This window comes from Podarcis vaucheri, assembly GCF_965113315.1.
Source record: "Podarcis vaucheri genome assembly, chromosome: 17".
Classification (NCBI taxonomy): Eukaryota; Metazoa; Chordata; class Lepidosauria; order Squamata; family Lacertidae; genus Podarcis; species Podarcis vaucheri.
Genome location: NC_138755.1, coordinates 36,079,310 through 36,104,211, shown reverse-complemented (window position 1 = coordinate 36,104,211; position 24,902 = coordinate 36,079,310). Strand labels below are relative to the sequence as shown.

The 24,902-nt window shown below is 45.9% G+C and overlaps 1 protein-coding gene across 1 annotated transcript in view; it reads left to right on the top strand.

The window, feature by feature from the left end:
• Window positions 1-24,902, top strand: part of SHB (SH2 domain containing adaptor protein B) — a 160,649-nt gene that overhangs the window by 42,339 nt on the left and 93,408 nt on the right. The window contains exon 2 of the mRNA XM_082204990.1: window positions 16,045-16,162. Coding sequence (XP_082061116.1) covers window positions 16,045-16,162 — 118 coding nt within the window. The remainder of the gene's footprint in view (window positions 1-16,044; window positions 16,163-24,902) is intronic.

Sequence of the window (24,902 nt, the reverse complement as noted above, 5' to 3'; positions counted from 1 at the left end):
CTGAAGGTAATGGGGCCCTTTCTATGTCCAGCTGTGCTTTGTCAACAACAAATTGTTGCTGGTTTTTTGTGTTGAATATGTGCTATATGGTAATTTATGGACCTAATAGGTATCTAAAGCCATTTGCACGCAACAAAATATGTATTTTATCAAAGTAATTGTTGAGCCCTTATTTTGGCTGCTGATCCCTTATTTTCGAGGCTGCTGGCCCCTTATTTTCAAATCTGTAAGTTGACAGCTATGTTAGGGAATCTAAGATGGTTGGATGGTGTCTTGTATAACTCCTGCAGCCAAGCTGGTGCCAAACGTATTGCTCTGCTTTCCTTTGGACCACATCAGCGAGGCCAAGAGGAGGGTCTTGTTGCCTGGGCAGCCCAGGACCTCAGTCTGGCACCCCAGGGAGCTCACTTCAGTTCTGTCAACAAAGTGGTTTGACTTCACCCCTGCTCCATTGTCTCTTGAGACAAACGGATGCCAACAATGACAAATTTAGGTTCACAATACATTTTGCAAAAAAAAGTGCAAAATATTACACCATGACAGCATTGTAAAATGTAGTTTAGATCCAGCCGTGTAGGATTAGGTTCCATTCTACCAACTGCAAGTGAAAAAGCACACTGTGTTTATGCTTGTGTTAAGGTGACGGAAAAGGAAAAATCTCTGCAGGAACTAGACATTTGAGGGTTGCTGCCAAGTGTTGCAGCCTGGTGTTTTGTGGTTATGGAAATGTGCAGGAAAGGTGATAGCTGCTGTAAAACAAAACACAACAGTAACTGGCTGAATTTTTTTTATGTTTTCAGGCCAATTAGGTTACCTTAAATGCTTTGAGCTTTATCTTGGAAAATAGCTGGCAAAGATCCTTCAGTCTAGGAATTAATTTGTTGCAGCAGTAGCAAACCAAGGAACAAGCAATGGGAATGTCTAGCTTGCCTTGTGCACTAGAGTTCTTGCAAAGTGAGATTTGGCACCTTTGGAATTCTGTGCAAAGGCACACATGGCATTTAGATTCTTGCTGCAGAATCACCCATAGCATGGAGCAGCCTTGTATGCAGCAGCTTGCATGGTGGCTGCAAGTGACTGTGGAGGGATGAATCTGACATCCTTTCCTCTGTGGCCAGTGTGGAAACCAACCAACCAAGCTGGTGGAAGAGGGATGGGGAGACCTGCCCCTCCTCTGCCAATCTCTGTCAACAGCATGGAATTTCAGGCCAACTTTTTGCCATTTTTGTGGGCTTATTTACAGGCTGCCATGAAGTTGGCTTTCCAACTTGGATACAGCCATGTTGTTGTTGTTTAGTCGTTTAGTCGTGTCCGACTCTTCGTGACCCCATGGACCAGAGCATGCCAGGCACTTCTGTCTTCCACTGTCTCCCGCAGTTTGGTCAAACTCATGCTGGTCTCTTCGAGAACACTGTCCCACCATCTCGTCCTCTGTCGTCCCCTTCTCCTTGTGCCCTCCATCTTTCCCAACATCAGGGTCTTTTCCAGGGAGTCTTTTCTTCTCATGAGGTGGCCAAAGTATTGGAGCCTCGGCTTCAGGATCTGTCCTTCCAGTGAGCACTCAGGGCTTATTTCCTTAAGAATGGATGGGTCTGATCTTCTTGCAGTCCATGGGACTCTCAAGAGTCTCCTCCAGCACCATAATTCAAAAGCATCAATTCTTTGGCGATCAGCCTTCTTTATGATCCAGCTCTCACTTCCATACATCACTACTGTGGGAAAACCATAGCTTTTACTATACGGACCTTTGTTGGCAAGGTGATGTCTCTGCTTTTTATGATGCTGTCTAGGTTTGTCATTGCTTTTCTCCCAAGAAGCAGGTGTCTTTTAATTTCGTGGCTGCTGTCACCATCTGCAGTGATCATGGAGCCCAAGAAAGTAAAATCTCTCACTGCCTCCATTTCTTCCCCTTCTATTTGCCAGGAGGTGATGGGACCGGTGGCCATGATCTTCGTTTTTTTGATGTTGAGCTTCAAACCATATTTTGCGCTCTCCTCTTTCACCCTCAATAAAAGGTTCTTTAATTCCTCCTCACAGCCATAGATAAAATTAGATATTGCTATATAAGGAACGGGAAGTGACAGTACTCTTAGACAAAGCTTTGGCTACTTTCACATTCTATATTAATCCAAGTGGCTGTAGATCCCCTTCTTCCAAATACTCCTCTATTTATTACTTGATCACTGCACTGTCAAATTATCACTCTTATTCGTGGACAGGCCCTCGCGAGTCAAAGCAGAGCAGGGAGAATTTGCACATCCTTCTGAGAAACACTGCTTTCCAAATAGACTTACTTTGTCCATTCCGAAGCAGGTCTCCCATTGATGATTACACACAAGAAACATTAGCATGTGTGAATGATTGGAAGGGAGAAGAAGCATGGATTTGGCAGTAACCAGATAATTACCCAATCATCACCAGTTATTCTTAAATGTATTCTCCTAGCCTTCAGATATGAATAGTGCTTCTCATTATCTTAAACGACTTGGGGTGCCCCCCGAGGCAATATAGATAAATGAATGCTGTGCTGCACTTGGGTCTAGCGCTGTTTCCTTCTTACTGGCATTATCCAATGAATTCCATGTTCTTTGGCAAGCATCTTAATGGTTTTTTCCCCTTTCCGTTGTCAGGTGGGAATGTGATTTGGCTTACAGAGAAATTGAGCTGGGATCAATTCTTCCATTAAATGTTCATGTTCTGAGCTGGCACACCCCGGCTATCTAGCGATACGGAAATTATCTCATTTTTTAAGCTGACATTTACATCAAGTTATATTGCTGTGCTCATCTGAAGACAGCTACTGGGTGCTGGCTTCCTTACTTGCCACTGCTGATCTCTGCTATGCACAACCTGTTCCATACGGTGGGTTAAATATAGTTTATTATCTCTTTAAAGTGGGCTAATTCATGTTACCTTCCTGGTGGAAGAGCATGCGTAAACAAGAACCCACCCTCCATAACAGAAAGGTCTTCTGTCCTTTCTCAGACAGAAGTGTCTAACCAAATTTCTGGCGTATGCATTCTTGCCTCATCCTGTTTGATATGTCTACAGTAGACCTGTGCAATGTACTGATACGTTGGCTGAAACCGATTCAAAGTTAAAATCGTGAGAGTGATTTCAGAATTTCTGATCAGGCAATGTATAGTCATACCTCATGTTACGTCCGCTTCATGTTACGTTCTTTCAGGCTACGTCCCGCGGTGACCTGGAAGTCTGGAAAGGGTTACTTCTGGGTTTCGCCGCTCGCGCATGCGCAGAAGTGCAAAATGACATCACGCGCATGCGCAGAAGCGGCAAATTGCAACCCACGTGTGCGCAGACGCACTGCTGCGTGTTGTATTCTTTCATGTTGCGAACGGGCCTCCGGAACGGATCCCGTTCGCAACCAGAGGTACCACTGTATCGCAAATCTCCAGCCTCATTCGAGACAGCAACATACCCTTCAGTCAGGCTGTCTGATGCTTTCCCAATCTCTCCCTTTGCAGCCCAGCCACCAGCCTCAAGAGTGGGACTTGCTTGCCTGCCAGACCGTGCCTTTGATTCTTTCCCTGGCCGTGTGAGTGCTGGCAGGCTGCCTCCTCCCTCCATTCCTCCTTGTGCCGTGTAGGGCAGTGGCTCCCAATAGCCGCTGTTTGCCTGGTGAGACTATTGCAGTTTGGGGGAGGCCTACAGCTCTGCTGTGCCATGCCATGCGGTGTCCCAGCTGATGTGCTCCGCCCTGGGACAGCACTAGGAAGAGGCAGAAGCTGTGCACGATGATGCTAACCATGGCCAGCAACTGCCTTCTTCCTCCCCACCTCCTCCCCAACATCATAATACAGTGGTACCTCTGGATGCGAACGGGATCCGTTCCGGAGCCCTGTTTGCATCCTGAAGCGAACGCAACTTGCATCTGCGCTGGTCGCGATTCACCGCTTCTGCGCATGATGTCATTTTGAGTGTTTGCGCATGCACGAGTGGCGAAACTCAGAAGTAACGAGTTCCGTTACTTCTGGGTTGCCGCGGAGCGCAACCTGAAAACACTCAACCTGAAGCAACTTCAACTCGAGGTATGACTGTATCACGAAGTTTAGGCGATATATTGTGATATATCGCGATGTTGGAAAGCAGATAGCAACTAGCCCTGGTTTACAGCTGCTGCCCTTCCTCACTAGTGCTGATTCCTTCCCGTTTGCTTTGGTTGACAGCAGCAGGAAAAAGCTTGTTCACCCACTTGTTCAAGAGAAAGTGACCACAACCAGGGCATATGGGGAGAAGTAATGGACTGGGGACGGGGATGAGCAGGAGTGGGAGCAGCATGTGATAACAACAGGGTGTCGGACCCCTTCAGCACAGGACTAATGCAATAATGTGGGTGGCACTGTGGTCTAAACCACTGAGCCCCTTAATTTTGCCAGTTAGAAGGTTGGCGGTTCAAATCCCCGCGACGGGGTGACCTCCCGTTGCTCTGTCCCAGCTCCTGCCAACCTAACAGTTTGAAAGCACGCCAGTGCAAGTAGATAAATAAATAGGTACCACTGTGGTGAGAAGGTAAACGGCATTTCTGTGCGCTCTGGTTTCGTCACAGTGTCCCGTTGTGCCAGAAGCAGTTTAGTCATGCTGGCCACATGACCCTGAAAACTGTCTGTGGACAAATGCCGGCTCCATCGGCCTGAAAGCAAGATGAGCAGCGCAACTCCATAGTGGTCTTTGACTGGACCTAACCATCCAGGGGTCCTTTACCTTTACCTTAATGCGTGTGCTCCCTCATTAAGAAGCTAACTTGCAAATTTGCTCTCTGTGAAGTGAATAGTACTGACCCGGTGCTGCACCCTTTCTGAAGTAAGTACTGTGAATTTAGCAGCAACCAGAAAAAAGTAGGCACTCTAGAAACTTGTAAGTGTAAATCTCTGAGCCTCTGGGGTTTTTTCTCCCCACGTCTATTTTGGGTGAAAACTTCGCACTTTGAGCAAGACTTCCTGCGTATTTCAGCTTAATATATTGCTGTTTTAAGCATCTGAAAACTGCCAAAATGTCCCAAGGGAAAGATGGCAGAACTGGAACTAGAATTGTGAAATAGATTCATTGCAAGCCCCCGAAATTCTAATAGGTGTTAACGTTATTTTATAATACAAGGTATTTTATTTATTTATTTAAAACTTCCAAAGGGTTGGAACCGGCTTGATCTAGGGATCGTAATTTTGTCTGGCTTCACCAAATTTGGATCAAGCAGAAGTTAAAAAGTGTGCCTGCATTTTCTCTGTCTCTCTCTCTCTTCCCCCAGCCTTGTCCAACCTGGAACTCTCTCAGTGTTGTTGCCTCCTGCAACTCCCATTAGTCCCAGGTGTTGTGGCCAGTGGGCAGCGATGGAGGGAGATGTAGTTATGGGATATCTGTTGACTAGGGTCACGAGCTGTTGCTGGACTACAACTCCCATCATCCTTAGTGTCAGGGAACTGCCATCAGCTCAGAGGCGAGAGGTGGAAGGAGAGTTGTGTTCTAGAGAACCTCTGAAGATCTTGCGAAACAGTTCCTCCTCTGGCGAGGAGGAAAGCCCCAGCTCCAGTGGGGAGAAGGTGCAGGGACCAGGAGATGCTAGGGAGAGCCTCAACACTGAGCCTGAGCAAAGCGGAGGGGAGGCAAGTCCCCCTTTGCGAGCGCCCACTCTGCACAGTAGGTTTGGGCGCAGAGAGGGGAGGAGAAGGATGGGGGTCACACAACTGTTATGCTGGGGGAAGTAGAAGGACCGCCCACTCCCAGATTCTGCTAGCAACTGAGCCAGACATGAACTTGCGACGCTCTTCACTATAAATAAAGGTAAAGGTAAAGGGACCCCTGACCATTACGTCCAGTCGTGGCCAACTCTGGGGTTGCGGCGCTCATCTCGCTTTATTGGCCGAGGGAGCCGGCGTACAGCTTCCAGGTCATGTGGCCAGCATGACTAAGCCGCTTCTGGCGAACCAGAGCAGCGCACAGAAACACCGTTTACCTTCCCGCCAGAGTGGTACCTATTTATCTACTTGCACTGGTGTGCTTTCAAACTGCTAGGTTGGCAGGAGCAGGGACCGAGCAACGGGAGCTCATCCCGTCGCAGGGATTCGAACCACCGACCTTCTGATCGGCAAGTCCTAGGCTCTGTGGTTTAACCCACAGCACCACCTGCGTCCCGTGTTAAACCATTATGTCTGAACTCTGCCTCTGTAGAAGTGGCCAGGCGGTGAAACACTGTGGCTTATGCGATTCCTTTTGCCCTGTATTTTATGGTTTTCTGCTGCCAAGACTTTTTGTTGTTCAGGCAAGCATTTGATTTGCCTTCTGTCTGACGGTTTTCAGCCTCCTGGGTATATTGGTCTCTCTCTGCTGTGGTTTAGTTTTAAGCAGATTTCCATTATATATCCAAATATCTATCTTGCACTGCTTTTATTATATTGCAAAACATCTTAAGCATTCAGTTGGAACAGAAAGATGGGATATAATTCCCGTAAACACTCAAATGGACAAGAAGAAGCTCCCTGAATATTCAAAAGTTGCCTTTACGCTTTACTTGAGCACCCAAGTGAGACCTGGACACCACTGGGCTAGGGGGACATGACAGAGGTTTATAAAAGAATGCAAAGTGGAGAAAGGGAATTTCACCCCTAAGACCTGGGTCATCCACTGAAACTGAATGAGAGAGCAACCTACTTCCTCGCATAGCACATGATTAATGCATGTAATCTGCTGTCACAGGATGTAGTGACAGTAGCTTAGATGACTTTAAGGAGGACTAGACAAATTCACTGGGGTGGGGGAAACCTATCAGTGGCATCCTCCACTCATGATGGCTCTAGTCCAGCAGTTCTCAACCTGTGGGTCCCCAGATGTTGTTGGACTACAACTCTCATCATCCCTGGCCACTGCTCATGCTGGCTACGAATGATGGGAGTTGTAGTCTAACAACATCTGGGGACCCTCCGGTTGAGAAACACTGCTCTATGCAGTGCCTAAGGTTTCAGAGGCAGGATGCTGGACCATAAAGAAGGCTGAAGAATTGATGCTTTTGAATTATGGTGCTGGAGGAGACTTTTGAGAGTCCCATGGACTGCAAGAAGATCAAACCGATCCATTCTTAAGGAAATCAGCCCTGAGTGCTCACTGGAAGGACAGATCGTAAAGCTGAGCCTCCAATACTTTGGTCACCTCATGAGAAGAGAAGACTCCCTGGAAAAGACCCTGATGTTGGGAAAGATGGAGGGCACAAGGAGAAGGGGACGACAGAGGACAAGATGGTTGGACAGTGGGAGGCAGCAGAAGACAGGAGTGCCTGGCGTGCTTGGTCCATGGGGTTACGAAGAGTCGGAAACGACTAAACAACAATAGTCCAAGTGCTATTCATCAGGAAATAAGGATTTGTTTACGTTTTTCACGTGTGCTAAAACTCAGTCTAGGTGTGTGTGTGTGTGTGTGTGTGTGTGTGTGTATATATATATATATATATGCTTTCGTAGATTTTCACGGGTACAGGAATGCAGGTTTTGGTGTCTTCGGGTGTCTTCCCGTGTAAGAGTCGGGGTGTCTGTGCGACGTTTCGACGAGGTCTCACTCGTCATCTTCAGGCTGGTGCTTTCGGCTTCTTGTTACTGGAACAGAGCAGAATCTGGTGTTTGAGTTCCTATAAATACTGTTGAGGGGTGTGGTGTATAGCCTCCAACGTTCTGGGCAGAGAGGAAGTTCCTAGATTAGTGTGCCTTTTCTTCTTTTGTTCCTTAATTACTTGAGGGATATCTTGAGTGATTTCATGAGTGATATTCTGAATACCCAGTGGTATTCAGAATATCACTCATGAAATCACTCAAGATATCCCTCAAGTAATTAAGGAACAAAAGAAGAAAAGGCACACTAATCTAGGAACTTCCTCTCTGCCCAGAACGTTGGAGGCTATACACCACACCCCTCAACAGTATTTATAGGAACTCAAACACCAGATTCTGCTCTGTTCCAGTAACAAGAAGCCGAAAGCACCAGCCTGAAGATGACGAGTGAGACCTCGTCGAAACGTCGCACAGACACCCCGACTCTTACACGGGAAGACACCCGAAGACACCAAAACCTGCATATATATATATATATATATATATATATATATATATATATATAATGTACACACACACACACACACACACGTTTAACCACCTCAGTTAACAAACATGGATACATATGCTATAATGTTACTGTTTTAGTTAAATAATTTTCTTTTTTTTTACTTTATTTTAATATAGTGCATCTCTGAAAATTTATTATTCCAAAAAACAAAACCTTCATCTGGTCGTAAATATGAAGATGATACATACCAGCAAGAATGAGTCTTTCTGTGAAAAAATGATTTAAATCAAGTCTTACTGACTAGTGATTTAAATCGTGATTTAAATCTGTTTGATTTAAAATCAAATCCACCCTGGACGGAAGACTACTACTGCCTTTTGAGTTATGCTTGGGGGTCTCCCAGAGACATCTGATTTTGCAATAGTGGGAGAAAGGTTGCTGTGTGAGATGAATCTCTGGTTTGCTTCAGCAGCTCTTTTCATATGTTCATAATGTACATAAAGGTCCCACTGGTTATAAACATCCCCATCAGTGCAAAAGGCATGCTAATGAATTTGATTGCACACTTGAAATTCACAACACTTTTTCTAAAAAACGGAGGAGAGAGAATCTGTCTCGTCAAGGTTTCTTTACACTCCTGTGAAAACACAAGAGGGAAGGGGGGTGGGTGGGATGGGGAGACAGAGAGAAAAGAGGAAATCAATGCCTAATTGTTTTGTAGTCAATAACGAGGCATTTGGGTTCCTAGAAAAGGAAGACTGAAGAGCGAAAGAGTAGCCCTCTGCAAGAAAATGTGCCGGGAAGCAGATATACAATTGCTAAGGGGTTTTAGCTGGAAGTTTATTGCCGTTCTATAAAGTTCCCTTGCTCGGGTGTGAAACTGAGCCACTCTGCATCCAATTAGAAACTTTTACAAACATGAAAACCCATCACACGTATGTAAAAACTCAGAGGTGTTTTTTTTGTGGCAGGGGAGAGATTTCTGTGGTGTCACTGATCTGGCAAAGAGCAACTTTTGTGGAGGTTTTTGTTTGGCAAAAACAAAAATTCAACTCAGCTGCCACAAATTAGGGCACTTCAGAATGCTTTTTAAGCGACTCCCATAACATGCCTTTGGCTATGGCAACACTTCCCCTGGGAACAACAATACCGGGTGACTTTGTGCTGTGCCACGGCAAAGCACTGGAGAAAGGGTCCGTCCTTTTCAGGAGAGCCTCAAGCATGCTGGGTTCTCTTTCCATGGTGAACAAGACAACAGCACTTTGGAGGTTCGAGCCCCACGTTGGGCAAAAGATTCCCCCATCACAGGGGGGTTGGACAAGACCAGGGTTTCCCAAACCAGGGTCACGAGCTGTTTTGGACCACAGGGATGCTACCTAGCTGTCAGGTGGGGGTGTGGTTGCTCGAGAGCAAACAGGCAAGACTCCGACATGTCTTTTCCAAGCTTTTTTTTGGTGCAAAATGTTTACAGTGAACGCGGGTGGTGCTGTGGGTTAAACCACAGAGCCTAGGACTTGCCGATCAGAAGGTCGGCGGTTCGAATCCCCACGACGGGGTGAGCTCCCATTGCTCGGTCCCTGCTCCTGCCAACCTAGCAGTTCGAAAGCACGTCAAGGTGCAAGTAGATAAATAGGTACCGCTCCGGTGGGAAGGTAAACGGCATTTCCGTGTGCTGCTCTGGTTTGCCAGAAGCGGCTTAGTCATGCTGGCCACATGACCCAGAAGCTGTACGCCGGCTCCCTCGGCCAATAAAGCAAGATGAGCGCCGCAACCCCAGAGTCGACCACGACTGGACCTAATGGTCAGGGGTCCCTTTACCTTTACCTTCACAAAATTGATGTGTGAAGTGTGAGTTTATTTGGAGTGGCTTGCGGACCTCGACACGCAAACCTTCAATTTTAACTGACCTTGGATACAGATTGGTAACGGTTGAATATCAAAAGCGACCGGCCGGCCGTTTCTAGACAACAGTCTAGTGACAGTAGCAGTTTAGTTTCTGGTGCATTTACATTTCTGAATTCCAGGTGCTGGGGATAAATGTTTCTCAGGGACATCTGGTCACCTGTTGTTGGCGATGAGCGCTGGACCAGAAGGGCCTTTTTGCTCTGGCTTCAGATCTCGGATGTTACTTCAGGGAGGGGGGGAAACTAAAATAAAAATGCAGCATTGAAGCTCAGCCACACACAAAACAAAACCAAACAAACCCTGAAATACTCTAAACTTAAAAAAAGACCCTGTCAGCAGGGATAAAAGAAACCATGGGTCAGCACAGGCCAGCTGCTTTATCTAAGCTAAAAAATGCCAAATTGTAATTTAAACTGAAATAGCATCATGGGCAGCAGGAGGCTCTTTTGACAGCTCACGAGTTGTATATCTAATCTTAATTAGAATTTAGGGATGTGGCTGCTTTTGAAATGAACCAGGTTGCCATGTTTGTCCAGGTACCGGATTAGCTGATTTTTCTGCAGTGCTCCATGTTTACGAGAGCTAAAGCCCTTGATTTATTTCAGATATCGATTTTGGAATTTATGACGGATAGTTTTTCAGAACCACCTATCACCCCGGCCGTCTAATCATTCCTCTAGTTAGAGATAGACCTTGTATACAGTATTTGCAGCATAGATCTGGGCCGGCTTTGTTGCTTTGCTGGGCTTGGAAACCTTGCTAATTTGTGAGTCTGAAGAAGAGATCCGGTTGCATGGATCTATGATTCCCACAAATCGCAAGGCCTCTAATTGATTTTGTGCTAGGGCTGGGACTCCACCGGTCAATTGACCAGTCAAATACTGTCAATTGACCGGTCAATTGGCAGCTTATTACTTGACCACAGTCAGATATGATCAAATATTCCATGAAAACAAAATATGCCCTCTGGTAGGTTGTGTTAATTGCTTGATAGTATCATCTGGTAGCAGAGGCAGCCTTGAATGCTTTATCTCTCTGTCCCCAATGCCATGGGAGTATTTGTATGTATATCACGTATATGTGCATGTTTTCTCCCTTCCTTTCCAAGCACAAACATTTTTTTAGGAGCAGGCACCACCCATCCCTTCACTATCACCATCCCCGGCAACAGATTCTGTGGTTTATAGTTGCTATTAATTTTGCTTAATTTCGTTTTAAAGCAAAATTTGTAACTGCTTGGGCTCGCTCTGGGATTCTAGGATTAAAGCCAAGAAGAGTTGCTCGCTGTCTTCAACATCATTTGCATAACATTTATATTTGCAGTAACATTGTGAGCTGTAAGCAGTAATTGACTTACAACCATTTTTAATTTAATTGATTCATAACAAGAGTTATCTGAGGTGGAATGTAAACCTGCAGTTTTGGCAGTTGCGCTTCTGTGCTGTGCTGTATTCAGATGAACAATTCCTTTTCCCGAGAACGAACTTGAAAGTACTGCTTCTTACACTTTGCAACAGAAAAGTTGGCTGCATACAGCACTGATTGGCTAGCATCTGTGACCACCAAACCCTCTGCCAAGATCCAAAGAGAATAGCCTTGCTACTTTAAAAAAACAAACCGAAACAATGGAAGAAAAATTCCTTCAAGCGATATTCTTTAAAAAAAAACATTTTAAAGGCAGACAATCTTCATTGAAGCATGCTTGGATAGGTGAGATAGATGCTGAAATAAATAGCATTGGAATCACTGATGAGTATCAATGCACTTTAAGCAGAAAGGGGCCTAGCTTTCTCCATGGGGGTGCATGGAGAGCAGTGCACATGCATAAAAGGTAAAGGACTCCTGGATGGTTAAGTCCAGTCAAAGGCGACTATGGGGTTGCGGCGTTCATCTCACTATCAGGCTGAAGGAGATGGCGTTTGTCCACAAACAGCTTTCCAGGTCGTGTGGCCAACATGACTAAACCGCTTCTGGCCCAAGGGGACACCGTGATTCAATCCAGAGTGCACGGAAACGCAGTTTACCTTATCGCCGCGGTGGTACCTATTTATCTACTTGCACTGGCGTGCTTTCGAAATGCTAGGTTGGCAGGAGCTGGGACAGAGCAACGGAAACTCACTCCATCATGGGGATTCGAACCGCCAACCTTCTGATCAGCAAGCCCAAGAGGCTTAGTGGTTTAAACCACAGCACCGCCCGCCTCCATGTAGAGGACATACAGCCCTCAGTACAAACCTCTTTCCCTTCTCTAGTGGCCTCTGCTATGACTCAAGTGGGCCATTCAAACCTTGTGGAGACCCTGCATGCATGACCCTCACCCATCACAACTCTGGCACTTCTCTAGCCCCCTAGCAAAGAGGTCAAATAAGTTCCCAGCGCATACGTTTTTTGTTAATTGCCAGCCTGAAACTCTGCCCATCGGGTTTTCCACTTAAAAGTCTTCCCTTCACTTGCTACAGGTGATGAGACTTTTCAACCTTGACTTAAAGATAAAGGGACCCCTGACCATTAGGTCCAGTCGTGGCCAACTCTGGGGTTGCGGCGCTCATCTCACTTTATTGGCTGAGGGAGCCGGCATTCAGCTTCCGAGTCATGTGGTCAGCATGACTAAGCCGCTTCTGGCGAACCAGAGCAGCGCACAGAAACGCTGTTTACCTTCCCGCCGGAGTGGTACCTATTTATCTACTTGCACTTTGACGTGCTTTTGAACTGCTAGGTTGGCAGGAGCAGGGACCGAGCAACGGGAGCTCACCCCATCGCAGGGATTCGAACCGCCGACCTTCTGATCGGCAAGTCCTAGGCTCTGTGGTTTAACCCACAGTGCCACCCGCGTCCCTCAACCTTGACTTAAGCCCTAACAAAAACCCATCCGGTAAGAGTTTCTAATAGCGAAAACGTTTGGTTTTTTATATATATATACAAATGCTTCCTTTCCTATAGAATGCATCCCTATCCCTGTGCCTTGTGCTGTGTTCAGCCTGGAATACGTTACAGATGCACTTAAACAAAACCAGCGTTTGACATTACTCTGTTTGACAGGTTTTTATATGTTTAATTTACTCCCTTGTGTTTTTTTGGGGGGGGGCAAATGGGAAAGGCGAAATATCAAATAAAAATACATTATCCACCTTTAGGCTCTCTCTCTCTCTCTCTCTCTCTCTCTCTCCCCACGACACCCCCCCTTCCCTGGGCTGCCTCCGCTGCCAAATCTCATGTCATTTTAGTGCAGTTATTTTTTCAAAAGAGGCAACTATTACAGCGTCAGCCCCCATATTGGGGGGAACAGCGGGGCGCCCAAGATACGTATCTATCAGCAGCTGACAAGTCATCATCAGGGAAGTAAATGGATGATGTTTCAGCTGCAGGGCTTTTGGAGATAAAACCTACCCTTGTTACGAGGAGAAATTACTCCTGCCTGATGCACACTGTTGTCTTTGAGCTAAGCCCCCCCAGCCTCTGACACTGCTCTGACAGGGCTGCTGATTACAGCCTGGCCCCACATTAGACAGAAGATATGGAGCAATTCTCTCTCTCTCTCACCATTAGAGCTGCAATAACAAGCCACTCATTACAGTTATTTGGGGAGGGGTGGGAGACCCCTCTCCCCCTCCCTCCATTTTGCACATGTCATTCTTAGCCATTTACATTTAATGACGCCCTTGAATGCAACCATAAATTGCGCCTCAAATGATGGACAGGGTTGGCTTACACTTGAGTGGTCCAAAATAACCCCCCCAAAAAACTGAAGATGAAGCAATAATTACTCTGGGATTGTCATCCCGTAACAATAGGGAGGAGTTGGCAGGGGCTCTTTAAGTACATAAGGGTGTTTGAAACCGTCTTGCTTGATCAGACAAAGGTCTCATCTAGAACAGCTGCAGCCATTCCTTGATTTTTTTCCCGTCCCTTTACTCCCCAATGCATTGCGATTTGTCATCTTTCTAGGAGAAAGAGGCTTGCTTTCAGAACTGGGTTTCCCAAGTCAGTGTTCTCCAAACTCTCTCTCTCTCTGGAAAGCAGAAGGGACTTACGCATGTCCCACTGATGCACGTAGTGGTCAGTAACAGAACCCCAGCGTGAGCAAGGATTCCCATGTGTTTTGCTTTCCCCACTTTTGGTAGGGAGGTGTCACGTGCTAAAACCGAAACATGTTTGGAAACACCACTGCTCTGACAAACCTTCAGAATCAAGCTCCAGAATCAAAATTCTTAGGCGTCTGCTTCAACTACGTCTGGGATTTTTCCAGCTCTGTGTGTTTGTCTGTGTGTCTCTGTAATGGATGTGTCAGAGAGTAGACACATAGCACGTGATCCTGGTACAGAGTTCTGCAAATTCTTGAGCGCAAAGTGCTGGGTTATGCTTAAGTAAACATTTGAAATATGCTACAGAGTTGTGTGTCATGTCTTCCCTAACTAGACCTGCAAGGTGTGCACTGTTCCAAGTAAGTCGTATTGGTTGCGTGTAGCGTACGAAATGTATTGACATTTAACCGGCCATCTAAGTTGACCCTGCAGTGCAATCTTAACCGTGTCTATTCAGCAGTCAGTTGTATTGAATTGATTGGGGCTTATTCCCAGGTAAGTGGGGGTTAGCCTTAAAGCGCAATCCTATTCCCACTGCTCTGAGAGTAAATCCCATTGAACCTAGGTAGCGCTTCCTTCTGAACAAACTTGCATTGGATTGTACTACTGAAATAAGTACAAATGTTTTGAAAGAGAAGAGGGGACCCTGTAAGGTAGTTTACAAAGTGCTATAACAATGAACTGAAATATAGAAAAAATATATCTGTTGTAACAGCAGAGTTTTGTGGCTCCTTGAGACAAACGAACTCATTGTGGTGTAAACTTTTGTGGTATAAGATGTCTGTCTCTCACACACAGACCCAGTAAAATACAATAAATGCAGTAAACCTAAACTTGAGTTAGCACTTTTCAATGAGTGAGATCTGATTTGATTAAGCAAAGATAAAAATAAAACAGGAAATGAAGCCAGGAAAAGAAGTATCAGCCAAATGCAGACTGGAATGAAAACATTTTTCCTTCTTGGCAGTAGTCTTAAGAGCACCGTTGCCTTGTGTCAATAGGCAAAGCATTCTGAAATTTAGGGGCTGCAATTTTAAGGCGCTTGTTCTTAGTCAGTGCAACTCCAAGCTGATCCCTCCCTCCCAAAGTATATACAGTGTGGATTGATCTCCTGGTGTACACGCTGATATGCGGGCAATGTGAACAGATAAAATGGGGAAATAACTTGCCCTGCAATGGCTTGCCAGTATCCTGTTGTGCAGCAGCAGCAGCAGCAGATTTCAGAGGGGACACTATTTTTCCCTTGCTCTCAGCCTCTATCTCTGTGTCTCCGACATAGGACCAAAGGGGTATGTGTGTGGAGTTATTGCTTCTGCCGTGAACATATATTATCTAGCACCGATTTGCTTATTTCATACATGGCTGTAAGCTGGTCCAAACATGTCAGATGTGCAAGGACCCGAGGGGCCTTGCAAGGTCATAGCGTGACTAAGTAGATGCGAATGAAGATCCTGAGTAAGAGCAGTGTAAATACCTTTCCCTACTTAACCAGGCCTTTCTTTTACTGAGTTTGTTAGAAGAAAATGGGTACCAGTATCCTGGAGGTTAAGGGACACAGGTTGCGCTGTGGGTTAAACCACAGAGCCTAGGACTTGCTGATCAGAAGGTCAGCAGTTCGAATCCCCGCGACAGGGTGAGCTCCCGTTGCTCAGTCCTTGCTCCTGCCAACCTAGCAGTTCGAAAGCACGTCAAAGTGCAAGTGGATAAATAGGTACCACTCTGGCGGGAAGGTAAACGGCGTTTCCGTGTGCTGCTCTGGTTCGCCAGAAGCGACTTAGTCATGCTGGCCACATGACCCAGAAGCTGTACGCCAATAAAGCGAGATGAGCGCCGCAACCCCAGAGTCGGCCACGACTGGACCTAATGGTCAGGGGTCCCTTTACCTTTTATCCTGGAGGTTAGCCCTTGTGATTTTAGAGCTGTGGAAATTGGCAATGTGTCCAGTGATTGGGAAGTTCCTCTGGTTAAGAGTGTCCTTATTTTATTTTTTTTCCAGGTCCTAATAGCCGATGACTACTCAGACCCTTTTGATGCCAAAAGCGAGGGCAGCAAGACAGGCAAAGGAGAAAACACTGGCTATATGGAACCGTATGAAGCCCAGAGGATCATGACAGGTAAGGATGTATATAGAGTGGCATATGCCGTGTTATGGGTGTGATGTTTCAGCCAGTGCTGCTGCTTTTCCGCTCTTGGTCATTTCACTGAGGCTTACCTGAGAGCGGCACTCAGGCTGACCGCACTATTTATGTATAGAATTGCCGAGCCTTGCTGACGTAAGCCAGCAGACTTCTTTAACCAGCGCTTTTGGCTTCCCCGCATGTACTTCCCTTCCTTTTCCAGAACTGGATGATGCTCCACAGGCTCAAAACGCCATTTGCAGTCTGTCTGCTTACCATTTCAAGGCTCAGTCCAGGATTGAAACCTGCCAGAAAGCTGCGATTGGCATTTGGATCCTTCTTTATCTTTGTAGAGGCAATAAATAGTCACGCGCACATTCTTCGTGTGTAGCATTGCATGCATACTGTATGTGTTTTCCTCTAAAGGTAGTAAGCAGCCTTGATTTAGAGGAATAATATCTTAATGTGGAATATGGCACTCAGTAGAGGTTCTTGAGAGGTTGTTTGGCTTGGCTGAAGTTGCATTAGGGTTTGTTTGTGGCACATTGATCCCATGGCAATGAGCTTGAAACAAGCAAACAGCCTACTGATTTTCGATGGTAGTTTACTTTGGATCCTTGAATTTAATTTCAGATGAGAACACTTACTGTTTAACGTATTGTGCACACTGAGAAGGTTTCTATAGCAGGGTTTTGTTTCAAACTGCTTGCAGTAAATTACACAAATGGGCCTCTTTATTAAATGAGATTTAGAGCCTCTAGGACTTCTGTAGATTTCCATAACTTCCAAATAAACCTGTTCAGCATTGGAATGCTAGTTTCATGTAAGGAAAAACCTGTCTCCAGGTTCAAGGAAACTAACAGTTTCGGATGGATTCATTGTTAATCTGAAACATTTTTGTGTATGTCTCTCATTGGTGCCTTGATTTTCTTCCTTACAAACGCATTTATTTTTATGTATTTATTTTGTTGTTATTATTGTTATTTATTCTGATTATTTTTACAGTGTAATTGTTTAATGGATACACTCTTCGAGGCTTTTAAAAAAGATGGTATGAATAGATTCTTGATGTTTTTCTTAATTCAGCATTTCTCATTCAGTACAGATAATGACGCTTAATGGATTGAACTTCTGTTTCTTCATGAATGCTAATTTCTTTCTCTGAATAGGAGTTCCATAGTAAACAGAATATAGGGAAAGGCACAGGAATTGCCTTGCTAATTATGGTGCACATTAGCAGCCATGTCAGACAAAACAACAGATGTAAATGTATCGCCATTTTATGAGGTTTGAGTAAATTGGCTGCACAGCCAATCTATTTTCAAGGTTCTGCAAGTCTTCAATGTATAAGCATAATGCTGTCTAGCAAACTCAAAGGATATCCAGCAATACGATGAATGATTGCAGTTTCCACTCTGATTACAAAGATGAAACATTTATATATTCCTCAAAGGGTAGATATGCATGATGGAGAACTTGTAATGTCACAAAGCTTACATACAATCCAGCTGTTAGCGTCTCCTGTCTTAGAGGACTACAGTGCATCTTAGAGCTTTGGAGCACACTCTGTAGTCAGTAAGGGACCCTTGCCCCTGAAAGATATTCTGTGGCAAGTCTCTGCTGTATTATCAAGAAAAGGGCCATTCTACATGAGGTGGCTCCTTAGAGAGGTCGGAGCTCTCTCCTCAGTGGCTAACTACATATTATAGGGAATGTGGGTGGCGCAGTGGTCTAAAGCACTGAGCCTCTTGGGCTTGCCGATCAGAAGGTCAGCAGTTTGAATCCGGGTGATGGGGTGAGCTCCCGTTACTCTGTCCCAGCTCCTGCCAACCTAGCAGTTCGAAAGCACACCAGTGCCAGTAGATAAACAGGTACCACTGTGGCAGGAAGGTAAATGGTGTTTCCATGCACTCTGGCTTCTGTCAGTGTCCCATTGTGCCAGAAGTGGTTTAGTCATGCTGGCCACATGACCAGGAAAGCTGCCTGTGGACGAACGCTGGCTCCCTTGGCCTGAAAGCGAGATGAGCAGCCGCCACAACCCCATAATCACCTTTGACTGGACTTAACCGTCCAGGGGTCCTTTACCTTCAGCTTACCTTTTACATATTATAGGCAAATGTGTTTAAGAGAGCCGCAACCCAGAGCTTTTTTTTAGCCGGAGCTCAGCTCCAGCGCCTCTCAAGTGGGCACCATTGTCATTCTTAGAGAACAAGGGAGAAATTCATGGTGAGCTCATTTTTCTAGAAAAATAGCACCGCCCCAACCCTTTTTAAAGGAAAAAAAAAATCTGCTTCATGGGGAGGGAATTGGGTGAGGAGATGCAGTGGTATGATTACCTTTTTCCCTGCCGCCATTTCTTTGTTCCTGATAGACTCCCATGCATACTTTTCCCCCCTGCCTGTGTGGTTCATGTTGCTTAAGTGTATATATGTGTATGTGGGAAAGACAGAGACAGAGCATGCTGCTGAGAGCTTTGAGATGAAACAGGACATAAATTGAACACATGGATGAACAAATAGGTAGTTGACTGCTCAGGTGGCCTAAGCTTCTGGTTCATGTCTGTGCTGTGGCACAATAATCTGTTCTCTCTCTTGCGCGCGCACACGGCTGCTGTAGAAACATGCACACTATCCCATTCCAAGTCCACCAGGTCAGGGTCTGGTTTGGAACCATAACATTTTCCTCCTGAGTAAACTTTAGCGTCCCTAATTGGGGCCGTGACTTTCTGTATGAATCCGCCACATAAGAATAAGAAATATCCACTTGCAGTTTTTAAAAAACCCAGAGATACATATTTTCTTACTCAGCTTTACATGTAAACCCTGTAATTAAATTAAAACTGTTGCATGTGTATGCAACAAACTAATATTTTGAGACTACTATCTGAAAAAAAAACCTTGTAGATTTTTATCCATTGAAATGTTAGAAATGAACGTTTGGATGAATAAGGCTTTTTTGTCACTTGAAGCAATACTGTGCATATTTAAGCAAGTACAAAAGCAGTGTATAAAAGAGAGAAATTAATGTTAATGTCTCTATTGATTTCTGTAGAACTAGATAGCCTGCTGTTTAATTATGTCACAGCAGCACTTAGGCAATAGCCTTGATAAGATTATTTAATGGGTTGAACAGCAGGGCAGAACAATAAAACTGATTTTTTCATTTGTCTTATTATGGCCGGCTAATCTTTGGTTAAGGCTGCGCAAAATTCTCCTTGGGCCCTAGGCCTCTAAATGTGTTCAGCAATCTTATTCTTGCTAAATTTATGCCCTTTACTTTATTCCAGATTTGCTTTTAGTTTTTCCCTCGGGGGTGCAAAGTTTAATGGATATGGCGCTTTGAAGACTCTTCTAATGCGTTTCTCAAGCCCCGCCAACAATGGGATGTTAGCTTAGGCCGTGTCATGGGATCTGCCTTCAGCCCTTCAGGGAGATATAGAATCCATGAAATGGGAAGACTTACTAAAAGTCCAGATGTAAAATTACCATGTCTATTATTAATGAAACACTTAAAATATGGTTGGCCTGGGGTAGACATGACATGATATTTCTCATTGGTGTGGAGAGTGCTTGAATGGAACATCTGGGGAACCTTGGTTTTTTCTGTATGGAGCAAAGCCCTTTGTTCTGTATGGAGCAAAGCCCTCCTCCCAGACTCTTCCCATCCTCCTTTTGTGTGGGGCTACAGAGAACAGCACAGTAATTGCTTGCAAACATCCCAGGATGCCATGTGGAACAGCAGGCAAGGACTTTCTTGTACAGCTGCTGGAGAGGAGCGCTCCAGCTTGCCTCCTGAAATGGAACCCTTCCCAACCAGCAAGATTTGCTGCTGACGTCTCTTGTTGAAGGCAGATCTGCAGGTGGGAATAATGGAACAGTTTCAGGAGGCAGATTGGAGCTCTCTTTACTTAGCAGAGCCACAAATTAATAAGCCCTTGGCTGTTCTTTGGGAGCAGGTCTGATGTTTCCTGTGAATTCTTCCTTTACAGACCATGCGGACCGCTGGCCTTCAGCTGTGTGGTGGTGGTGCCCCTGTTGTGACCTCAGGCTGTGAGCCACTAGTGCAGAGCTTTCCAAACTGTGCGTCGCGACACGTTAGTGCGTCGGCTGCATTGTGCAGCACGAATGCTCCCCGCGCTCCTACCGGGGCTGGAAAGGGGTTAGTTTAACCTCTGGTTTTCTAGTAAATCTGAATTACTGTCTCGCAAAGTGTCGCATTTCTAAAAAGTGTGTCACCCAGAGCCGTCTTTCCCATTGTTTGCCGGCGCGTTGCGCCAGGGTGCCGGCCTCTCAGGGGTCTGCACGGCTTTGCCGGTGGCTTTCCCTTTCCCTCCTGCATGCCCAACAGCTGTGCCCCATCAACCATATGGCTGGCGGGTGTGCAGCTTGCCTCCCAAGCCTCTGGGGGAGGAGAGTGATCCCTGTAGAGGCTTGGGAAAAGGTCGACAACTCTGGGAAACGGGGGGAGGGGGCGGCACCGGAGGGATCTTTGCACCATGGCGCCAGATATGCTTAAGACGGCCCTGGTGTCACCAACATGAAAAGCTTGGAAAGCACTAGTCGGCCGGAAACCTACTAGTGTGGGTCACCACCTGATCCAAGATAGGTCACAATAGGAGCACTACCACCATGCAAACCTATGGCAAAAAATTAAGAAATTCCCAAATGCATGTTTGGCTTAAAAGTGCGCCCTAGATCTTAAAGAGGTTGAAGATATCTAATGTGGAACGTTGTGGGGAAGTTCATACAGTGGTACCTCGGGTTACAGACACGTCAGGTTACAGACGCTTCAGGTTACAGACTCCACTAACCCAGAAATAGTACCTTGGGTTAAGAACTTTGCTTCAGGATGAGAACAGAAATTGTGTAGCGGGAGGCCCCATTAGCTAAAGTGGTACCTCAGGTTAAGAACACTTTAAAGGTAAGAACGAACCTCCAGAATGAATTAAGTTCTTAACCTGAGGTACCACTGTAATTAGTTTTTAGTGAGAGGCTCACCTTTCCACCATAAAGCCTGAAAGCGGAACATCATTTGGCGCTTTTACCTGGGATGTGGTGAAAATTGCACTAGCGGCTAACCATGAGTCAAAACCTTGCTGGCTTGCTCTGACTTTTCTTACACATCCCCACCACTTCCTACTCTTTTCACACGTCCCAGGCTGAGCTTGCCTGGCCTAGGTGCAGCCCCGCCTCATCCATATCTGCACTTCTTCAGAATTAGTGAGCAGAACCTGACGTACATGATTGTGTATGTCTGGAATTTCAATATTGTAAGTAGGCCAAGTCATAATGATTTTTCCAGCACAATATGTTATACCTCCCTCCTCCTCCTGGTTTGTAGCGCAGTCTTGTGCCAGGACGTGTTCATTCCCTCGGTGCTTTTAATTTTCTTTTCGCTTTGAAATAATCTCTTAATACTTGGCATAATTGTAAGGCAAACGAACTCTGGAATTTTGGGAATCGGCATCTCTGACTCCAAGCCAATGCAGACAAGAAGATGAACTCATTGCTAGGGCTTTCTCATGGGGATCAAAGAGTCAAGAGGATTTTGAAACAGTGGAGAACTGTGGCGGGGCACGTGTTTGCGTGGGCCTTTCCCCTCTGATAATCAGCGGGACTTAAAACACGAGTGCTGCTGTTTGCAAAGCTGTGTTGAAGCCGTAAATGAAATGGGAAATTGGTGGCATGAGTGGCTGTGTGTAATGGCACACATCCCACTGTTTCCTCTTGAGCAGGGACGTCCAATTCCCAAGAGACTGTGATCTACTCACAGAATAAAAAACTGGCAGTGAGCTACCCCTTTATGGGGGAAGGGAGGGTTCAGGTCAAAGTTTTGAGCTTTTTTAAGGGAGGTATGTAGACTTTTCCAGGTTCAGGTCTAATTTGTTGACCTTATAGAGGGGTAGATCATGTGCGAATGGAAGACAGGGCGAGGCAATCCGCACAAAGGAAAAAAAAGCCCACAATCGACCCAAGCCTCCCAGGTTCCCCAAATTGGGCCACCAGCTGTTTTTGGACTACAGTTCCCATCATCCCTGAATACTGGTCTTGCTAGCTAGGGATGATGGGAATTGTAGTCCAGCAACAGCTGGAGACCCAAGTTTTGGAAAGCCTGATTTAGAGTTTTAAGATGGCAAAGCTTCTGGAACTGTTGGATTCTCCCCTATGTGGGTGTTCTAAGATTCTCATTTGAGCTGCGGTAGGGGAAGGGGTTTCTGTATCTCTTGTGCATCTCGTAACATTTACTGCATGTTGCATTTTAGAGTGTACAAAGCATGTCACATATATTATCTAGGTAATGCTACAGGAACACTGTAAGGCAGGTCACTAATATTACAGTGGACGCTTGGGTTGCAAACGTGATCCGTGCAGGATGCACGTCCGCAACCCACAGCGTCCGCAACCCGCAGCGGCGCATCTACGCAAATGCGGGTTGCGATTCGGTGCTTCTGCGCATGTGCAAAGCACGATTTAGCACTTCTGCGCATGCACGACCGCCAAAACCCAGAAGTAACCTGTTCCGGTACTTTCGGGTTTCAGCGGTCCATAACCCCCAAAAAAACGCAACCTGAAGCGTCTGTAACCCGAGGTATGACTGTATCTCCATAATGACAGAGGTGACAGGGAGAACGATTTGTGGCTTCCCTAAGGCCATCTCCTGGCTGATATAAGATTTTAATCGTAGGCTTCCTAGTACATAGCTCACTTTCAAGTTACTGTTGTGCTCAAGTCCAGCTAGCTTCTGATCAGAGCCTAGTGCACAACAGTTTTCAGCAAGGGAGACTGTGGCCTGTTTCTATTCCTGAAATGCTAGGGGCAGTCATGGTTGGAGAGGCAGGAAGTCCATTTTGCTTCTGTCTCCTTCATTCCTGAATCATTAACCTTACAGCTTGCCTGAACTCAAAGCATTCTTGGTCCCAGTCTTGTTGCAGCTTGAAAATCTCCAACTACGAGTGGGCTTTTTCCTTCTTGGTAGTGATTCAAAATTGATTCACTTTTGAATTGGAATTGTGGCTTGGCTCTGCTCTATTCCTTATAGCTACTTACACTGCCTGCCTGGACTTCTGGGTCAGATAGCCTGCCATTTCATAAGAGTATCTATTTAAAGTAGATGAATAAATGAACAAATTAAGTTAATTTGGATATGCAGAAGATATTAAAAATAAATTTAAGGAACTGCGGAAAGTGGGGGAGGGAAGTCAAGCTTTGAAATATCAAAATGATTGTAAAATCAGTGAAATGTAATAATAATAATAATAATAATAATAATAATAATAATAATAATAATAATACACTGCTTCCCTGACAAAGGTGGCTTCCTGTTCTTTAGGTTTGGAGCTGTAGCACACAGCTGGAAGTCTTTCTGGGAAAGGAAAGTACTTTTTCCTTCCACTTAGAGAGTTGTTTTCCATGACCAGCACCTGGTTTGGGAGCTAGACCAGGAAGGAGTTCTGGAGATAGGATGAGTGTGCTAGATTGAGTACACTAGATATCAGTGAGCTCAAAAGTGAGCTGTTAACTCAGCAATCTTCCAGAAAAGACTGAGAAAACTATATACTTGATAACTGTTCCTCATCTACCTTTCTCCTGAGCAGACTCCCGGCAGCAGAATTTTATGGTAGCCAGGTGGACACTCCTTCAGCCACTCTGGGCTTACTACTGGGTATGCCATTGGTCCTGAGGCCTAGGAAACAAAGAGGAAGAATTAGGGATCAAGGTTGGGATTAGGATGCACTTGGAGGGCTGCCCTAGATGGGGCTCTTGAGTCTCCCTTTGGACTGCTGTGGGTTCCTCCAAATTATCCGTGGTCATGGGGTTCTACATGGGGTCTCACCCCCTCTTCCCCCAAAGAAGATTCTCCAGGGTTCAGGTGAGATGGAATCCTGACATCTACCTCTTCAGGTCTCAGTGCCCTCTTCGAGCACAGGTAATATTGGTTATGCAACATCAACCCTCGCAATTGACAAGCAGTATGAAGCTTCTTGATTGGCTAGCCCCAGTATATATTCTATGAACCTGGCCCTCTGGCGTTGCTTGGTCAACAGAGCTGTACCTCTACACCTGCTCAACTACAGGTTTCACAACTAAGCCTTCACTTGCTGGAGCCCAAGCACACGTGTCAAGGAGCCGTCAGGCGAGCACAGGTCATCCACAGGGCAGGAAAGAACTTGAGACATGATATGCAATTAGGTTTTCTTCACAGAAAGTAACAACACAGCGGAGTTCCTCCACCTCAGCTCATCTAGCTGGAGACATTACTGAAACTGACCTCCGGCCCCACCTTTCCTCTCTAGCCTCTCACTCTGGATCCTTTCCAAGCACATGGAGACTGCAGCTAGGGGGTGGTCTCCTCCTCTGGGCTTGTCTGACCCGTTGCTCAGCAGGACTCTCCACGAGTGGAGTGTCAGGAGAGGAGGAGAGCCAGCAAGACTGGGAGTGCCCTGCTGCTGGGTATCAGGCGCAACCTCTGACTCCTCTCTATTGAGTCTGTGCTCACATGGAGATAGACTCTCAGCCTCCAGCCCTGTCCTGTAAGGGCCTCCATCTTCTGACCCACCCACCCTCACCTTGATCGCTCAAACCTGCTTCTAGCACCTCCCAGCTTGTCCTTTCCCCAGACTGCTCCCCAGTGTCCCACCACCACAACCCAGGGTCTAAGTCTTCTTCTTCTATGTCCTCCTTGGATGACTCTTGCGCGGGCAGCAAGCACCTTCCTCATCCAGCCAATCCCTGACAAA